Raw genomic sequence first — 18,289 nt, forward strand, 5'->3', positions numbered from 1 at the left:
AGAAATTCCATTCTGCTTAGAATACCAATTTTAATGAGAACATTCATCTGAAAATCAAGGACCCTTTTTGTAGAGCTTTGTAAACTGAAACTATTTTGCTTAACAAAATTGATTTGCCAAGCAAAAACAACATGTGTATGGTACAAGTCACAATCAACATCACATGGCATTTTGGCTGGTAACCTATCCTGCTAAGAACAATAACGGCAAAAATTGGGAAAGTTAACTATGAAGAAAAAACACCCAAAGCCTTTCACCCCTGAAATTATTTGTGGCTTATGGTCCTTCTAGTCATAATAATATAAATCTGAAGGAAAAAATACTTTATCAAATGAATGTTCTCTTAGTTATTTATATTGCAAAGTTTTACTATACACTTAATTGAATATAAATTATATAAGTGGACAAAAGTTGGGTTCTTTTCCCAGCAAAATAAAACTTGGGGAGTTGTTTTTGGTGAAATCATCCACGGTGTCTGTTTCATTTATTCAAAGAGTGTTAAAAGTGCCTGTCCGAGTATTGGGCGACGGCTCTGATCGTCTGATCGAACAAGGGTTGAAGCATTCCCGTACTTTCTAGAAATAGTTGGGGTTTTTGAAAATTGTGTTTCCCGCAAGTTTGTACTGGTCTTAAATGGGCTGTGCTGTCATGGTCAGTGACTCACCCACCTGCACGCGCTCGCCCTCAAAATCGCGCGCTGTAATTGGGTGATACAGCCATAGTTGAGGCCTGATGTGATCACAGACATGGGTTCGGTTTGGTTTGTATTTTAGCTTTCCTATATCCGAATCCCACGCACACACTTCCCTTGCATGCAAAACTGCAGACGACGACAGACTCTATGAAGCTCTCCACGCAGTTGGCCGGCTTTGGTTGCTTTCAGGCTGCCTTAAAAAAGGCAGGATATTGCACGCTGTTTTTTTCGTACATGCTGTTGATTCGTACTGGACATGACGGTCTGGAACATGAACACCAGATCCGAGTGTGGTTTACCGTTGACCGTAAGTTTCTGTTACAAAGTACCGTAATGAGAGCCGTGGTAGTTCGTAAAAGAACCAGAACATGTACAGGTGTCCAAGAGAAACCGGGCCACCGGATATTCTGTTCCCCTTATGGGCAATTAACGACGACTTATAAAGAAACTGTACACTATTGGTAGTTGTCAAAAACAAGTCTTCTCACTTGGTGTATCTCAACATGCATAAAATAACAAACATGTGAAAATTTGAGCACAATCGGTCGTCGAAGTTGCGAGATAATAAAGAAAGAAAAAACATCCAATTTGAATGTGATATTACCGTTGGTCGTAAGTTTCTGTCACATTTTACCGTACGGGCGCATCGGTTGATAGTCCGTAACAAGAACCGGAAGGGTTACAGTCATGGGCCATGGCGAATCTTGGAGAGGACGGGTGGACATCGGCAACGGAGCATGGACCGTAAGACCGGTTTGAAATGTGGGTGCTTAGTGGCGTAGATGAGTGGGTTGATACAGCTACTCACGAACAACACCAATCCACCGTAGAGCTGGTATCGGTTATTCTTAGTGACCACCATGATGGATAGCGGGGTGAAGCAGACGACCAGAGCGCACACCACCACGAAGAGGTTTTTGGTGATCTCCAACTGATCGTTGCGTGTACGGTTAAGGCTTAGCTTACGGATGCTCTCAGCGTGGTTTAGGGAGGTACCTGACCGTGGTGCAGGGGTCGGTCCATCGTCGTCAAGCCTAGTCGCGGATGAGGCTGGAGCTGATGCGATGACCATGGATGACTTGGGTGTAAAAGCTCTTCGTGTCTTCTTGAAGTGTCGCCGGACATGTTTTAAGATTAACACATACGCGATTATGATCACTAGGAAAGGTACAGGATACAGTGTTGCGAACTGTATCTTGTCGTAGAGACCAGCTTTCGGATGGCCGTCGATGTCGCTGCAGGTCCGGCTCTCGATGTCGAAACCAACGTCACCGATTCCGAGAGATGGAGGTAGGACGATGCCAGTCGTGGGGATCAACCAACTGATAAAGACCATCACAGCGATCTTCCTGTGTGTGTACACCGATCGGTAGGTCTCCATGGGCTGGGTGATCAGCACGAGCCTATTGATGGCGATGTTGGCTAGGGTGTACATGCTGCACCCGACGGTACTAAAGACGATCGCTGCGGACGCCACGCACGGGAACGCGAAGGGTAGCGGGTAGCCGGGGGTTCTGCTCACCATCCCGGGTATGCTCCACAGGAACGCGAACCCCGTGAGGCAGTCAGTCACGCTGAGGTTCACCACGAAGACGTTGGTCGCGTTCTGGAGCTGCCTGTGGCGAGCCACAGCGATTAAGACAAGGCTGTTACCGACTAGGGCTGTCACTGACAAAATTGCGAAGCCTGTAGCACAGAACACAAGCTCTGGGTACGGGTATAAAGTTTCAGACGAAGTGAAGAATTCATCAGTAATGTTGGTGCTCGTCTCATCAGTTTCCATAGTGAGAGTGCTGATAAATTAGCGGTAGATGTGTTCTTTACACAGTTGTTTTTAATGCAGTAATCCCGAGGTTTAGTGAGTAAGAAATGTGTCATTGACAATGACATGCACAAGCAGCTGGGTGTTAAAATGGCTTGCAGAAGAGTGGAAGCTCCCAGTGTTGAAAACTAAAACCGATAATGAAAGTACTTTTCATTTCCAAAAGTGGCATACATGGTCTGTATGAAACCCAAAGCCAATGAACCGATCCGGCCTGTCAATCAAACTGTGCGCGTTCACCCATTTGACCAATCACAGCAATGATTGTGGTCGGACAAACTCGGTCATGCGTGCGCGTCTATTTGGCACGCGCGGCAGAATCGTGCAGAATGTCATTGGGAGTGTTCGTACACGTGTCTTGCTCACGTGCGCGGTGGGCGGAGCTTAGTGGAAAGCTGGAACGGTCCAATGCTGCAGAAGGTTCCCTGAAAACAAACCAATCTTACACTGTTCTTGAGTCTCCTAGATTATGGGAACAATTTCCCTATTATGTTGAATTTGATTCTAACATCTGATTGCTGTACATGATGTCTCCCTGATTGCAAGATGCAAATTTGGCAGCTCTGTTAATATTGCTTATTTTGAGGATTAAAGTTGGGGTCATAGATTGTTTTTTTTTTGTCAACAGCGAAATGCTGATTAATATAGGATACAATAAAAGTCGTATGTGAAAGTTTCAGCTGAACGGTGTCTATTTGCTGAGAAACGAACAACTTCCACTCACAAGAACATCGAATCCTTCCATAGTATAGTGAGGTGACAGCGGGTACAGTTTGCGCAACACAGTCGGCCGGGCGTATTAACAATTTGACACTTCGAGCCGGATGTTGGTGGTCGAGCATTACTGCAGTCTCTCTTACCAAGTTTGTTACCGTCCTTTTTGATAGTATTGTATTATCAAAGATTGCAGGGTTTTCCCGATAAGATAAGTTTTACTTTCGGCCTGTATTTGATTTCAAGTATTCCCGGAATAAAACCGGCGAATTTGCTTCTTTTCGGCAAAACTAAAACAGCTGGGCACTTTTGGCTCCCAACACACAAAACTTGTCTGAAAGGGAAGCGTTTGTTAATCACGCTTCTCATGATTATGTATTCCTATAGAAAATATCGGTTATTTTTACTGCTTAGACATGTGTCCACTGGCGATATAATATAATTATTTGCCTTGTCCCAAAAAATAGGACCCGATATTTTCTATCAAACAGCACTGAAGATGTATTTCTACCCTTCAAACAATGAAGGATAACTGTGTTAACCAGAATTAATAAGCTCTGATTTATTTTGGGAAAACAAATAATTTCTTCACCCCTAAACCACCAAATGGTGGTTTTCCCCCTTTTTAAAATATAAGGTTAGACAGAAAACAAACCAGGTAGAAACAAGAAAGATCAACAAAGGCCGAGTTTCAGAACAACACGAGAAACAGAGAGAATGCAAAAACCTTTATTTCATCAAGTTTTACTTTCATCAAGTGTTACTTTCGGCCAGTGTTGGTTTCCAGCTCTCCACACACATTATGATGATTCGGGATAGATATCAAGTGCTGTACGAAACTGAGGTTGCGCCCTCTGTTGATGTTTGCATGCCGTCCAACCCTGGTCCTACCTTTTCTCCGTAAAAGTGAAAGAGAGTCCACTAAATGTTGCTCTTGTGTCTCAGTTTTGTTTCATTGATTTGCATGGGAAATGGCTGCCCCTAAGGAGAGATGTTTAATTAAAATGTGATAGCTTTTCTGTTATGTTTTTGAATTTGCTGAAAGAGAGCATTATTTTCAAGTTGAAATATTGTCCACAAATAATAAGGCGAGTCTCTTTGCAGAGAAAACTTCATACGAATTGAAATTGTTGTGTTTTATTCATGGAGTTAAAGGTCCGCCCCTACCTAAAAAGGAGGCGAAAAACTTTCGCTTATTATGAAACGTCGCTGCCTATTGGTCCAAGCGCTTTCCTATGTAACGTACAGGTGTGCCAGACAGACCAATGACAACACACCTTTCATTCGATCACGGTCCACTGGTTTCGAATAGTAAAGACGGGATTTAAAGGTGAACAATGGCAGGGCTTCAGATATCAAAAGGGTCGACTTGAATGGGTTATGGGAGGCCTCTAAAGGTAGCAAAGCAATATCAACAACACAATGTCAGCGGGCTTGGGTTATTCAGCATGTAATAATGTACGTTTTTACGTGGGCTAAGTTCAGGAGAAACGAAACTACCGTGCACCAAGCCCTAACTGTCACCCGTTTATACGCGTCGCCAGCCTAGGTACGCGACCTTGGTATCCTGAAACGCCAAAGTGTGAATTTCCCACGAGCGGGTGAAGAGAGTTTGCGGTGGTACCAAGCGGGACAGACAGATATGGGACTTTATGGATTTAACATCATTGTCTAACTCAGGCTTTCCCAAGATAGACTTCAACATCGTCATCGGCGCATGAGTTTGTCTTCTTTCATGACCTGTCAGATGACATAATCCCACACTTTAGTGTTGAATAACACTGTTTTCCACACACGAGTTCACCCGACTGTAGTCCCTGTGTGTTGATGATGTAAATTACCGAACATCGTCAGGATTTATGTTCATCCAAAGTTTTAAGCATTTTCTGGTTTGATTGTTATTGCATCACGGATCCATCTTGGAGTCAATGGTTAATTGGTGATTGGACTTGTGAAATTTGGTGAGTAGATAACTAAACACTTTGTATTTGCCTTTTACAATAACATAATATAAAGTTATGTTATTGTTAAAAATGAAAAGCACATCTCATGTTTACAGAAGTGACCACTTTGATGTCGACTTTTGAGAAACATTGAAACCAAAACAATTTGCTGTATCAATGACCAACATAAGCAACAAAACAATGGGTAAAATGAGATCTTGTTTGGGTCATGTAAACGTCCATATAAACAAGTAGAGGTTTCAATTACTGACAAACTGCCAAGAGATGTCAAACCAAAAATGCTAAACGTGTGGTCGTGTTGGCATAGTAGTATCTTTATACACGAATACACCCTCCATCTATGAACAACCTGCCGTCGATTTCACAAAACTCTTCCTAACTTTAAGACTAATCTTAGGACATGAGACGAGTCCCAACCCTGTACTGTAGCATGCAGACCTTAAGATTAATCCTAAGTAAGAACGAGTTACTCGTCCCAACTCAAGATAAGACGAGTCCTAACTCTTTGTGAAATCGACCCCTAACTCTTTGTGAAATCGACCCCTGGTTCGAATCACGCTAGGGCACTACGATGGATTTGGTTTTTCAGTCCCCACCTGACTGCGCCTGTTTCCCTGGAATAATTCTCCTGGTTTTTTCCCCCCACAACCCAAACTGAAACTTCCTTCCTTATCCTCTAGAGTGGGTTCTTGACAGTACAGTGATAAAGTCGCCTTTTTCTGAGAGTATTTGGGGGTCACAACCAGAATAAATTAATTGAAATGAAACCTTAACCGACTGAGAAAATTTCTGCTTTTAAAAACGCAGGGAGTTGTCATAAAATTAGTTGTTGCCCAATGGACGCTTGTCTAGTTCTCAGAAAAATATACAGCCCTCCGTATATCGATTAATTATTCAATCTGTCTATATAGCACGAGAAGGGCTTTGACAAAGGTTCATAAAGTCGATTGGAAATCGTATCTGGGTCTGGATATATTCTCAACGCTCTTATTTAGAGCTAAACTGAAAAAGAGAAGACAATGAGGAAATATCAGTTTTAGATGTGGAAGTGGAAGGTCACCCAACAGAATAATTCTAGGGGAAACCCTGACGCAGTCAAGACTGAAAACCCAAATCCACATGGGTTCACCCGGTGGGATTCGAACCGGGGTCCCAGAGGTTGAAGGCGAGGCAAGACACCACTACACTTAAACCTGAAAGCTATCAGTGTTTTATATAGCACCGTCTTTGGTTGGTAATCCCTATGGTTTCGTAAAAAGTTATTTTGAAATAAAGGGGTCAACTTCACGTTTTTTCAAGAATAATAATTATTTTCTTTCGTTAACAATGAGAGCACTTTTCATGCGTGTTTTTAACTCAACTTTACCGGAATCTCGTTTGTTGTAACATTTTAAATGGAAGGTCGACTGGCCTGTGTTTTCTGTAATTCATCAAGTAAGATGGCGAAACATGGCATGAATATTAATTAATATACTTTCTCGGTTGTCAAGCAATATCCATGCAGTTGTTTTCGAATAGATCGATAAATGATTGCAAAGAGCATGACGCCATCATCAATACCAATCATCCATAATCTTCGGCGTGGGTTCGAATCCCAGTCGTGTCACTTGTGCCCATGATCAAACTACTTCAAGTAAACATGGTTTCGTTAAAAGTTGTGAAGATGGTGCACTGTGCTCCATCAGCCAGGCTCCGGATGTTACCCATGCTTACATTCTTATGGACTGTAAAGGGGGTAATCCTGTTTTGGCCCCAAGAGTAGGTGGCAACGTGGCCGTGCTGCATGTTTTTTAACTTTGGCCGAAATCTGTTAAGTGTAGCTCTTACTCTAACCTAAAGTGGCTGCCCGGCCTCGTTATATTTTAGACGAAATCTCATAAAAAAAAAATCAAAATCACATACTATGAGCAAATGAACCCATTTTTAAGTTTTGGCTGGAAAGGCCTGGTTTTGGCATGAAGAGAGACACTGTTTTAGTAAAAATGCGCATTTTCAAAGAACAACTGTTGATGACTCAGAAAAAAGTTGACTTAGAAATCCCTTCATGGAACATTGTTGGACCATAACGGTGGACGGTTGATCCCAACCATTTAACCTAAAAAATAACAATGGGGTTTTCTTGAAAGGCCTGTTTAATTTCTTCTTTTTTTAAGCTGTGGGCCTCAAAATTCTGAAGACGAATGGCCAATTACTCGAAGTGAAACTAATTGATTTCTTCTTGCACATGTATAGTTACTTAGGATATTTGACATAATACTGGTGCAGGCCAGTTGCTTGGTTCTTGAAAGGGTAAGGGCGCCAAGACATTTTCTCCTTGGTAAAGGGCACCCTATGTGTGGACATTTCTACTGGAGAATTTCAAGGGCACCAAGGTGCATGGAGGCAATCGCCTTCGTTTCCTCCTTGAAGTATCAGGCCTGCTGGTGGCTTTTATTTTAAAGTCAAAGGAACACATCCAACGCCCCAACACCAGAATTTGCATAATTGGCCGACTCGAAACTCAACACGTTTCGAAATTTTAACTATGGGTTTTGCTGAGGCTTCTTTCAACTAAAACCAATGATTGAATCAATAAAACCAACACTGATTGTTGGCAAGTCGATTCCATTGCTTCTGCCCATACAGAGCCAAGAATTAAGAGAATATACATCAAATGATTGTTTTATTTGTTTTTAACATGAAAGTAAAACCGGTGTGCATTGTTGTATGACGAGTATAACGAATGTCATTGCTGAATTTGTCCTTAATCTTGAAAGCAAACTGCTCGAAAAAACACCCCAGAAACGACATCCCTTTATACTGTTCTTCATTACTCACTTTGCGTGACACATTTACCAAACTGTGACAACAACTCATGGGAAAACATAACCTTTTCAATGTTGCGTCAAGCATGATCTGGTTTGCTCAATGTGTATTTTCTGCGTAACATAGCTGTGTTCGGCTTTATTTAAACCCGCGGTTATGCAGGCACCTATTATGCTTCTGGTGTTATACGCGTTAACTACGGGTAGCTCAAACAGGTGCAATGAGCTACAGCTACTGGTCTTACGCAGGTTTCAACATTATTGTTGACATGATGAACAATTACAATACTTCAAAAACAAAACACAATACTTTCATTGCATCGAACTTTTTAATTATTTTGTTTTGGGGGTGGGTGGGGGATAAATCGATCGCGACACAAATTAATCACGGGCGGTCGGACGAGGGCAAAAAACACAAATCTTTTGTTCTAAGCGTAATTATGATGTTCTTAGTTGTGCTTAAAGACACTGGACACTATTGTTAATTATTCAAAATCTGTGAGCACACGAACTTACTTGGTAACAAGCAATGGAGAGCTGTTGATAGTAGGCCTATAAAACATTGTGGGAAACGGCTCCCTCAGATGTAACGTACTTTTCTCAGAAAGAGGTAATTTCTCGCTCAAATATTAACAGACTTCAAGCCTGAAGACTTTTTTAGGCGCGCATCTGAAATCACATACAATTTTGTGCAACAAGGGTGTATTTTCTTTCATTATTTTTTTGCAACTTCAATGACCAATTAAGTCAAAACTTTAACCAGATTTGTTACTTTATGCAAATGTTGGGATAATACTCGGATCGTTGACAATTAATTATCCAAGGTGTCCATGAGATTTGGCCCATCACTGGCCATGCAGACACAGGCCTCTTAAAAGTGACAGATGCATAAGTCAAGTCTAGTTTTCACTTTTGTGGATATACAAAAGACCCCCCCCCCGGTTATAAATGCTATAAATGCTTTCTACGCAGCTTATATGCTTTTTTATTTTTATAAAAAGCCATTCATCACTCGTCATACTTTCTTTTGACCTTTTGTTCCTGTTTGTGAACACTGGATTATAATATTGTTATTCACTATATTTTGAAGGTGGAGTTTTTCCACAGAGTTGACCTTTATTCACCCTAGCTTTTGAATGGCGGCGGGGAGTATGATTTCAAGAATACTTGTATTTTTATAGGGAAGTTATATTGTGTTTGGAAATCGTTCTTCAAATAAATACCAATAAAACACACGTAGTTAGAAGTATGGCAGTTTTCGACACTATAATGCATAAGAAGAACTACAAATAAATATTAAACTTGCGGGTACAACCATGTGTAAATCTCTTAGGGTGAGTGTTGGCTCTGAAAAAAGCCGGTTTGGGTCTCGACGTTTCGGACAGTATACGCTGCTCGTCAATGCATATTTAGTATCGTTTCACTGCAATAGTGTGGTTATGGAAAACGATAGAAATGATTTTTTGAGAGACAATTTCTCAGCCAGGGAGGTTTCTCAAATTGTGTGTATCATATTACGAATTAGAACATAACCGCTCCAGATATCTCAAAAACTCTACCACCTTTCGAAATAAAATGTTCACATATGAGTTTTGTTGTGTTTATCTACATTCATGTAAGTTCCTTGCTGGACATAAACCCAACACTCACAAACTGTTGGACTCAGATTATGATGAGGTGCCTGATCACAGTTTTTAGTTTTCCTATACCAGTTTTTAAGTCTCCGAAAACAAATAAAACAAACTGGGTTTTACCCGTTGTATGTTCAATGTACATGTAACACCAATTACGTCATATTATTACATAACATCATTGAAACCACATCGAGGCTTGGAGGACAAGTCTGAACATGTTCAATCAATACTGCTTACGAACACTTGGAACACGACAAACATGGCAGTACATACAATGAGACAGTCGGGGTCTAAACCCATTAGAGTAATGAGACGTCAAAGTAGCAACTCAGACTGAGTACTCACTGAATCAGACAAGTTTGCATTGAATTCAATGCCTAGTGGAATGTAGCTGGTGTTTATTTCCAACAAACGTACGTCCTAGTTCCTTTCATCGAGACCACGCTTCAGTGGGTGCGAAAAAGAGATTTGCTTTTAAAGCAAACATGGGTTGGTCGACAGACCGAATGCCTTGCATTCCCTACTGGTCAGGTTTAAACCATTCAAAAAAGGATTTGTTGGTCCTTTTGGTGGATTTAGAAAGTTAACCCCTTGTAGAACGTCACACTAATACGAGAGTCAAACCTTTCTTCAGGGGATCAATAGTTAACCCTTCTTGTACAAACGTAACATTTTGTCTTTTTTGGGAGTCACAATTTCACTGCGCACTGCAATGAGTTACACATGTTCTGACAAGATTTGTTAAATTTCTTTGTAATTATTTATACCCAGTCAGTTTCACTAATGGTTTATTACTTGAATTAGTTTCGAACGGCACCAGACTATTTTTACTTACAGTTTCGGTTTGGTACATTGGTTTGCCTGGGCATGACGGATAAATTTCTACTAAAAATAGCCTGCCAATAAGATTGGTCATGCCATGCACAAACTTTATCGTGTCTCAAGGTTCATTACAATATCAACCATACACCAAATACACCACAACGGGACCAGACTATTTTACTCCCAGCCTCGGTTTGGTTACATTGGTTTGCCTGGGAAAAGTAATATGGCTACACCATCACGTCGATAAAGTTCTATTAAAAATAGCTAATCTATAAGGGTCTGTCCTAATTACCCACTTTTATTCGCACTGTAAACATGTGACGCTGACCATACGTTCTGTTATTTATTGTTTTCCCAAAACAAAGCAAAACACAATGTCTCGAGGCAGCACCATACGTCAAACCTATGGTCAAACAATATTTACTAAAACACTATTTCTTCCCCTCTTTCTTCTCCAAATACTGCATTTCAACCTTGTGATGATTCAGTGCTGACGTTTTCAAAGAAAAACTTATTTCATTTCCTTTAAAGAGTTGTAGCATGTCCGTCATAATGAGTAACAATTACATCCCATTACCAAACAAATAAAAACAACAAAATAAATCAACAAACTCAAAAACAGTGCTTTCCAGTACCTATCTCAATCCATCCCCGCATAAAACACAATCAAAATTATCATCTCTAAGGGCAACAGAAGATCCACTTTACAAAACAACTCCCCCAATCTCAACATCTCTCTTTTGTGACAAATTTTCCCATGGATAGGTTTCATAAACATCTCTCAATTGTCTAGCATGGCCTTGCGTCCACCTTGCTTTGTTTGTGTGATTGAGGATGGGTGTTAAAGTTTAGATAGCCCAGATAGATTTTGTTGAATGTATTATAGCCGGAGATGAACGTTTCTATACTTAGGTAGAGTCAAGGTCTAACGCTGGACATTCTAGACTAGTCTTTCGCTGTCGCCTTTGGGAACCAAACCACAAACCGTACACGGTTTAAAACAAAATATTCTAAACAGAACCATAAAATAGAATTTCAACCATGCAGCTCATTTTGTTTTATTTAAGTTAATGTCCGTTGTCTTTAAACTTGAACAAGTGTGTGGAATTTATTTTGTTTGGTTTAGAATAATCTTCGTGGAAACGACTTTAGACACGACTACGAACAGATCTTGGCGCAATTTTTAAAAATTCGCGTGGCCCGGTTTTCGCTGAAATAATTTTTACTTTCAGTAGAATTCTTTTGTCTCTGTTGACCAGGACTGAAAACCCAATCCACACGCAAGTCTTCGGTCCGAAATGGGATTTGTGGATGTCCACAGAGGGACAGAAAGGCACTTAGACAAACTGACAAAATATACCTTTGGGTTTTGTAATTGTTTATTGTTTGAATCCTTTTAATAGAATAAAACTAACCATTGAGAGTTTCTTTTCATAGCGTTTTTGAGATCTCGCCGAAAATTCCGGCCGGTTATTTGTGTCCACTTTAGGAAGACTAATCCGTAATTGGAATACACAATCTGAGAAATGTTTGGGAATAAAAACTGATATTTTTCCATATCTTACTTCAACGTGAAATGATTCTCAAAATGCTTTACACACTATCGAAAGCTACTGTATTAACAACGTATTTTTTATATTGCCATTAATTTTTAAAAAGATTTATCATCATCATCGTCAATCCCTTGATCCATCAAGGGGGACGAAGAGCCGCCCAACCAATGCGTTCTGCTGCGGATTGCCACAGCTGCCCAGCCCGGGACTCGAAGTCTGCTCCTAGTTGGCCCACCCACTGGAAGCAGATTAAAAAGATTACCAAGCGTCATTTAGCCAAACCGAATGTCAATTACACTGGGTTCAAAATACAATTTCTTAATGAATGTACCCCCTCTCTCTTGCCCCACCTACAGGTAGACGGTGTCTTTCTCACCAGCATGTCTACGAGACCACTACGCAAACAGCTCTCTTGGCTGCTTCTTGGAATCCTTCTTGCCACAACGAGTACCTCACAAGCTCAAAATAATCGTAAGACAACTTTATCAATCTGTGAGGAGAAAGGTTGCCATCTAGTTGTTTTGAGATCCTGAGATAATACTGTACGATGATGACGTCATAAACGTAAGATGACAACATCCTGAGATGATTCCCCAAGATGACGACATCCTACAGTAAAAACCGTCTTCCCATTGTACTTATCTATAACGATGTCGACTTCTTGGATGTCGACTTACCGAGATGGATTATCTCAGGATTATAATCAAAATATCTTTTCGATTTCTGAAATAGTAATAACAATATCTTGATTGATTTATTCTTAATTGTATTAAAGAAACGTTGTTAAAAATGACACAATTGGTGTAGGTATTGTCACGTGTATACAGAACAACAATCAGCGTTATGTTTTGTTTTAACACCTTTTATTCCCACTGTTGTTATTGTTTTGAATAGCTTGCCAGCAGTCACAACAGCTATGTCTGAACGGTGCGATATGTCGCCCGGCTTATCTCCAGCCGGGGTACATCTGCGAGTGCCAAGGGAGTTGGCAAGGACAGAACTGCGAGCTGAGACTCCCGGGATTATCACCGTCAATTCGTAGGACATCTTCCTCCTTTTCCTTAAATTTAACTATTTGAATTGTTCAATCTAGCAATTTTGTGCACTCTTTTATTACAACAGTAAATAAACATACCCTTTATATTGTACACACGAACAGTTTTTTGTTTTATTCTTAAATAAAGACACATCAAAAACAATGTTTTATATTTTTTTTTTACAGATTCTGTGTCAAAATTACCCAATAATTCGAGGAAAAACTCGAACAGTTTCTGAGTTGGAACACCTTTCTGACACTGTGTTTCTATAATTTTTGTTTACAAAATTGTTCACGACGAGTGTTTAGACATGTCGAATTGTGTCTGTTTTAGCAGCGGAGTTCCCATTCAAATGAACTCTTGTAGATAGGTCAAACTACGTCATTGACAGAGCTATATAGGGAACAAATAAAACAAATTTAATGTTTAGTTTGTTATGAGATAATCAGCGTTAAAATACCTCTTCAATTTTTTTTATTATAAAAATACAATTATTTATACAGCTAAAGAGTGTGGCAGTAATTTCTACAGTGACTCTGGTGTCATTACCACGACCAACTTCCCACAGCCGCCGAACGACAACGAAGACTGTTTCTACATCGTTCGGATACCTTCGGCCGAGTCGATTACTTTTTTCTTTGACGTCTTCCTTTCTGAGAATCATAAAGATGGGTTGATCATCTATCCTGGCACCACAGTGAACGATCAATCATCAGATCTACGGTGAGCAAGCAAGTTGACAAACTCAAGATCAGTAGGATTTGAAACTCAAGATTACGAAGTTCGTGATGGGGACTAAAGATAAATTAAAATGACACCATCGTGGTCCAATTCGCCTTTTTGATGTTTGGCAGACACTATAGGATTGCACTGTTTGGTTTGGGTGTATTCAGACAAACTTTACCCAAACCCAATAGTGATGAATGAATGTGTCCACAATACAAATTATCTCAAAATGGATTATAGACTGCATGACTCATGGTTGTGGGTTCGAATCCACCAAGCTAACCTTCCGATTGCACAATGACTAGAATAAGTCATTTTGCCGTATAGAATGAATCCCTTTCTTGAATTTGTACAATTCATAATCATAGACGTACATAATCACAAACTTTGAAAATGTCGTATGAGAGGGATTGGCTATTGTCATCTTGGTATCCTCCCCTTGGAGTTTCTGCCGAGTTCCCTTGGCGGAAAGATCATCTTAAAAACAAAACAAAACAAAATCTAGTATTTGGGGAAAGTAATACTTTCAATTTTACATTTTGAATGAAGATGACAATACACCCAACCTGGAAAAAAGACTACACTCATTGTCTGCCAAGAGAGCATAATTGATTATTTTGCACTCAAATTAATAATTGCCGACAAAAAATAATAAAAATGTGACTGTGCTCAAACTGAACAGAGAGGCCAGAGCAGACAGACAGAGGAACGATCTCTGTTGACAGAGGTCAGTAGAGGGCGCTGTTATTGAACATTAGTTTATTTTTTGCTGGATGTCGGCTGCTATTCTTGACACATTTGTATTTTCTTGTGCTTTTTAGGACGTATATTGGGACTGACCAAATCGCCCCACAAATATTCGACACTAACCAGGTAGTGTTGTACTGGTATACAGACTTCAATGTTCCAAGTGGAGGCTTTTCAATCAGATATGAAGCCGGTAAGTCAGCAACAATTACTTTCTCTAAACAAATGTTTCCGTTTGATGAAGAATGAAGTTGACGGCACTTGTGTGCACTGTGTTAGTGTGTAAAATCCCCTGCCCCAGTTATGATAGTTACACGCCCAACACTCAACAGTCTTGTAAACTGATGAGGGTAGCCCCATACATAAATTGTTGGAGGCCGACACTATATTGGGCTAAACCATGGGCTAACCAGCAGAGGGGGTTTATGACGAAAGCATTGTTTGTTTGTTTGGTTTTTTTTTTTTTTGGGGGGGGGCAAAATCGTTGGATCCTTTTTTTCACTCTTCCTTAATTTTAATATTAATTAGACCCATCCCAAATAGGCATGAAACTTGAAAGGACAATTGGGGAAGCACTGGTTCTTCCTGAGCCCATTGCTGGTGCATTACAGTGAACACAATTCAGATAGTATGCATTACTGCCTAGTCACAGTGCTCTGCACATGCACATCGTCTCTTTTAAAGTCTTTTAAATTTAAATAATTAAAAATATGCTATTTTGCCACCGTATTGTATGTAATGAGAGTAACTAAAACGACACGCTTTAGTGTATATTTTTAGTTTATAACTTCATTGTGAAAAAAAAAAATCAAATTTTAAAGATCTATGTGTTATAATGAAAACAGTTAAATTTACACACTCGAAACAATCTGGATCTTTTTCATTTAACTTGGCTTCGGCAAGTGAAATGGAGTTGGTCCAGATTATTTGACAAAAATGCACTCTTGAACGTTAGATACTATTGATTGGCACTATTGAAAAGGTCACCTGCTGTGCGCCTAATTATTTGTATACTCTATTTTTTATTATTTTTACTATATTTTAGATCCCGATCCTTGTTGGGTTAATCCATGTCAAAATGGGGGTTTTTGTAGTAGAATCGGCAGCACTGGGACCAACGGGTACCAGTGCAACTGTCTCCAAGACTTCAGCGGAGACAACTGTGAAAAAGGTAGGAGTTTGCACTCGTTATTAAATGGATGATTTATTTACAGTGTTATTTGTTGTTTAAAAAAAAAAAATTCACTGGTGAGATAAATCATTAAAAAGAACTGTCCGTAAAAAAAAAAAAAAAAAACTAATGTCAACCCTTTAAAAAATGCAGGGGGAAAAAATAAAATAAGGTTGATCATTGAAACTTTTACCCGAAAGCTTACATATTAATATACGGCACCAGACTTATTTTCTCGCCAGCCTCACTTTGGTTACACTACAAACGAATGTTAGTTGGTGGAAACAGGCATGCTTGCGGTCTTGTAACACTCCTTCTCTTTCTCTCTAGGCACCGTAATCGTTTCACAGACCACCATCAGTGTGAGTTCCGGGATTCCAGTTATTCAGGGTCGTCTCAGTCAGAGCTTCACCTTTGACCTGACCTTCTCACCGGGTCAAACCCAGTTCCTCCTCATGGGAACTGGTCTGTGGAGCGTCACGTTGCTCTTGAGGAATAACGTAGGAAATCAAGTCGCAACACAGGTAAATAATTTTTGGGGGTTTTAAACCATTCAGTGTTTTAAATTGTCACTTGTTTTCTTCTGTCTAACCCGAATTGCAGCAAAAACAAAGGGTTTTAAGAGGGGTTCCAAGGTAAAATTTAGTTTTGTGATCCACTCATTTTCCAATAGATGGCGGTCCTTATGACATGATGGGGAGGGGGGGGGGTTTGGATTTTAACATCACATTAAAATGGTTTAAAAAGCCACTTTGATACTCAAGTGATGCTCAAAAATAAAGTGCAATTCTTGTCAACATCAAAAAATTATGGTCTATACATTATTGCGCAAAGAATTTTACATTCTCAGTTCTTTCCTGAGTTCTAGTGATATTCAATCAAAATGGCATTGAATTTGGGCTTATTACAGGCGAAGAAATTCTTCTTTGCTGTCTGATGACGTCATGTTTCAAATTTTGCCCTGAAAGAGGAGTATCAAATAAAATGATATATTTGCACCATTTTTTAACAAAGCAACTCTTGCGAAGTGTTTTGCTCAAAAGGACACAAGCGCTAAATTAACCTAAGAAGTAACCCAAAATATGCTCTTTGTTCATAACCTATTTTTGTTTTCTCTCTTCCAGAATGTCAATCTTAACAAGGGGTTTTAAGAGGGATTTCAAGTTCAAATTAGTTTTGTGATTTACTTCCTTGCTCAAAAGGACACAAGTGCCAAAGTAACCTAAGTAGTAACCCAAAATATGCTCTTTGTTCATAACCTATTTTTGTGTTCTCTCTTCCAGAATGTCAATCTTAACAGCCAGCAGGGCAGCGTACAATGGCGCCCACCAGCAGCATCCACGATCTTCACCTTACAGTCTACGCTGAACACCAACTCCTTGTCCTGTACGCAGGTGGCATCCGTCTGCGGCGTGATCGGGCAAGGTCAGAGCCCCTCCACACCCTTCACGATCCGTGGGGTTCAGGGAAGTCCCTCTCTGGTTGGATGTACCTCAGTCCAGTGCAGAGGTGAGTTCGAACCCTTGCTCTCAGCATTTCTTGTTTGTAATTCTACCTATAATATTTTCAAAGGACAAAATCCATGTAGCCCTGTAGCTAAATATCTTTCTGATGACATAGTTGCGATCGTTTGCCCAATTCCAGGCTTGTATCACGTCATTCTCCCTTAACAGTGGCCAAATGGCAATTAAAAAACATAAGGGCCAGTCAAAATTCACTCTAGGTGGTCCGGCTGGCTACTTCAGTGTTGAAAATCATCCCTAATAAATTTAAAATATGGACTGGGAAAAAGATGGTGGACTAGTGGGATGACAAGCTGACTGGTCCTTAAAACGTTCAGAGCAAGCCCTGTCATCAGCTTTATGCCATACCTTTTTGTAGACATCCTAAAGAATGGTCAGAATCAATAATTTTACTGTCCTTCTATTTGTTCATTGCGTTATAATTCTATAAATGTAAACACAAATGTACAAAACAGAAGATGGCTATTAAAAAAAATTCAATGGATCAATTTGTTTTCCCAGGTCTTGAAATCACCCGGGTGGATTTTGGGGGTAACCTCCGAACTCTCCGCGAGGGCGTCAATAATCAGATCATTCAGTTTGACTTCACTGCGTACACTAACCCCCAAGCAGGCCTGGTGTCCGGCACCAACCTCTGGAAGTTCACCCTCTTCGGGAGCACCCAGTCCAACGGACAAGGCCCCAGGGTCTTGACCAGGACACTGATGTTGAATCAGGGCCAGTCGAATGCTGTCCCAGGACTTAACGGGAACATTCAGTTCTTGGGGTTGGAGTCGACGCTCAGTTTGAACGGCCTGACGTGCGCCCAAGTGCAGTATATCTGCGTGACTCTCAGCAAAGGGGATAATCCTTCGCCAGATTTCTCGATGAGCGGAACGCCGTCGGATGCGGTGCTCACGGTCTGCCAGCCTACTACGTGCAGAGGTTAGTTTGGTTATTGTGGGTCTGATCTACATGGGTCGAGTACAAAATACTGCTCTGCATTTTTCTTTGCTAAGTCAACACGTGTGGATGATGGCCCAGCGTTTTAAACCACTGCCAGGCTTTTGAATAAGGGTACAGCAGGGGATAAAAA

General features: G+C 40.4%; 2 protein-coding genes across 2 annotated transcripts in view; one reads left to right on the top strand and one right to left on the bottom strand.

The window, feature by feature from the left end:
• Positions 1-598: 598 nt before the first annotated feature.
• On the bottom strand, positions 599-2,602 carry LOC139953153 (alpha-1D adrenergic receptor-like). The gene has a single exon (XM_071952580.1). The coding sequence runs from the start codon at positions 2,475-2,477 to the stop codon at positions 1,380-1,382; it is 1,098 nt and encodes a 365-aa protein (XP_071808681.1). The 5' UTR covers positions 2,478-2,602; the 3' UTR covers positions 599-1,379.
• A 2,070-nt stretch (positions 2,603-4,672) lies between these two features.
• LOC139953154 (uncharacterized) overlaps positions 4,673-18,289 on the top strand; it is a 95,962-nt gene continuing 82,345 nt past the window's right edge. The window contains exons 1-9 of the mRNA XM_071952581.1: positions 4,673-5,191; positions 12,367-12,481; positions 12,905-13,048; positions 13,551-13,770; positions 14,595-14,713; positions 15,566-15,691; positions 16,022-16,215; positions 16,975-17,200; positions 17,716-18,138. Of these exons, the coding sequence (XP_071808682.1) occupies positions 12,391-12,481; positions 12,905-13,048; positions 13,551-13,770; positions 14,595-14,713; positions 15,566-15,691; positions 16,022-16,215; positions 16,975-17,200; positions 17,716-18,138 (1,543 nt within the window). The 5' untranslated portion in view covers positions 4,673-5,191; positions 12,367-12,390. The remainder of the gene's footprint in view (positions 5,192-12,366; positions 12,482-12,904; positions 13,049-13,550; positions 13,771-14,594; positions 14,714-15,565; positions 15,692-16,021; positions 16,216-16,974; positions 17,201-17,715; positions 18,139-18,289) is intronic.

This window comes from Asterias amurensis, chromosome 21 (assembly GCF_032118995.1).
Source record: "Asterias amurensis chromosome 21, ASM3211899v1".
Taxonomy (NCBI): Eukaryota; Metazoa; Echinodermata; class Asteroidea; order Forcipulatida; family Asteriidae; genus Asterias; species Asterias amurensis.

What these genes read in the sequence shown, in the direction of transcription:
- LOC139953153 (XM_071952580.1), bottom strand. Translation starts at nt 2,477, where the DNA reads ATGGAAACTGATGAGACGAGCACCAACATTACTGATGAATTCTTCACT.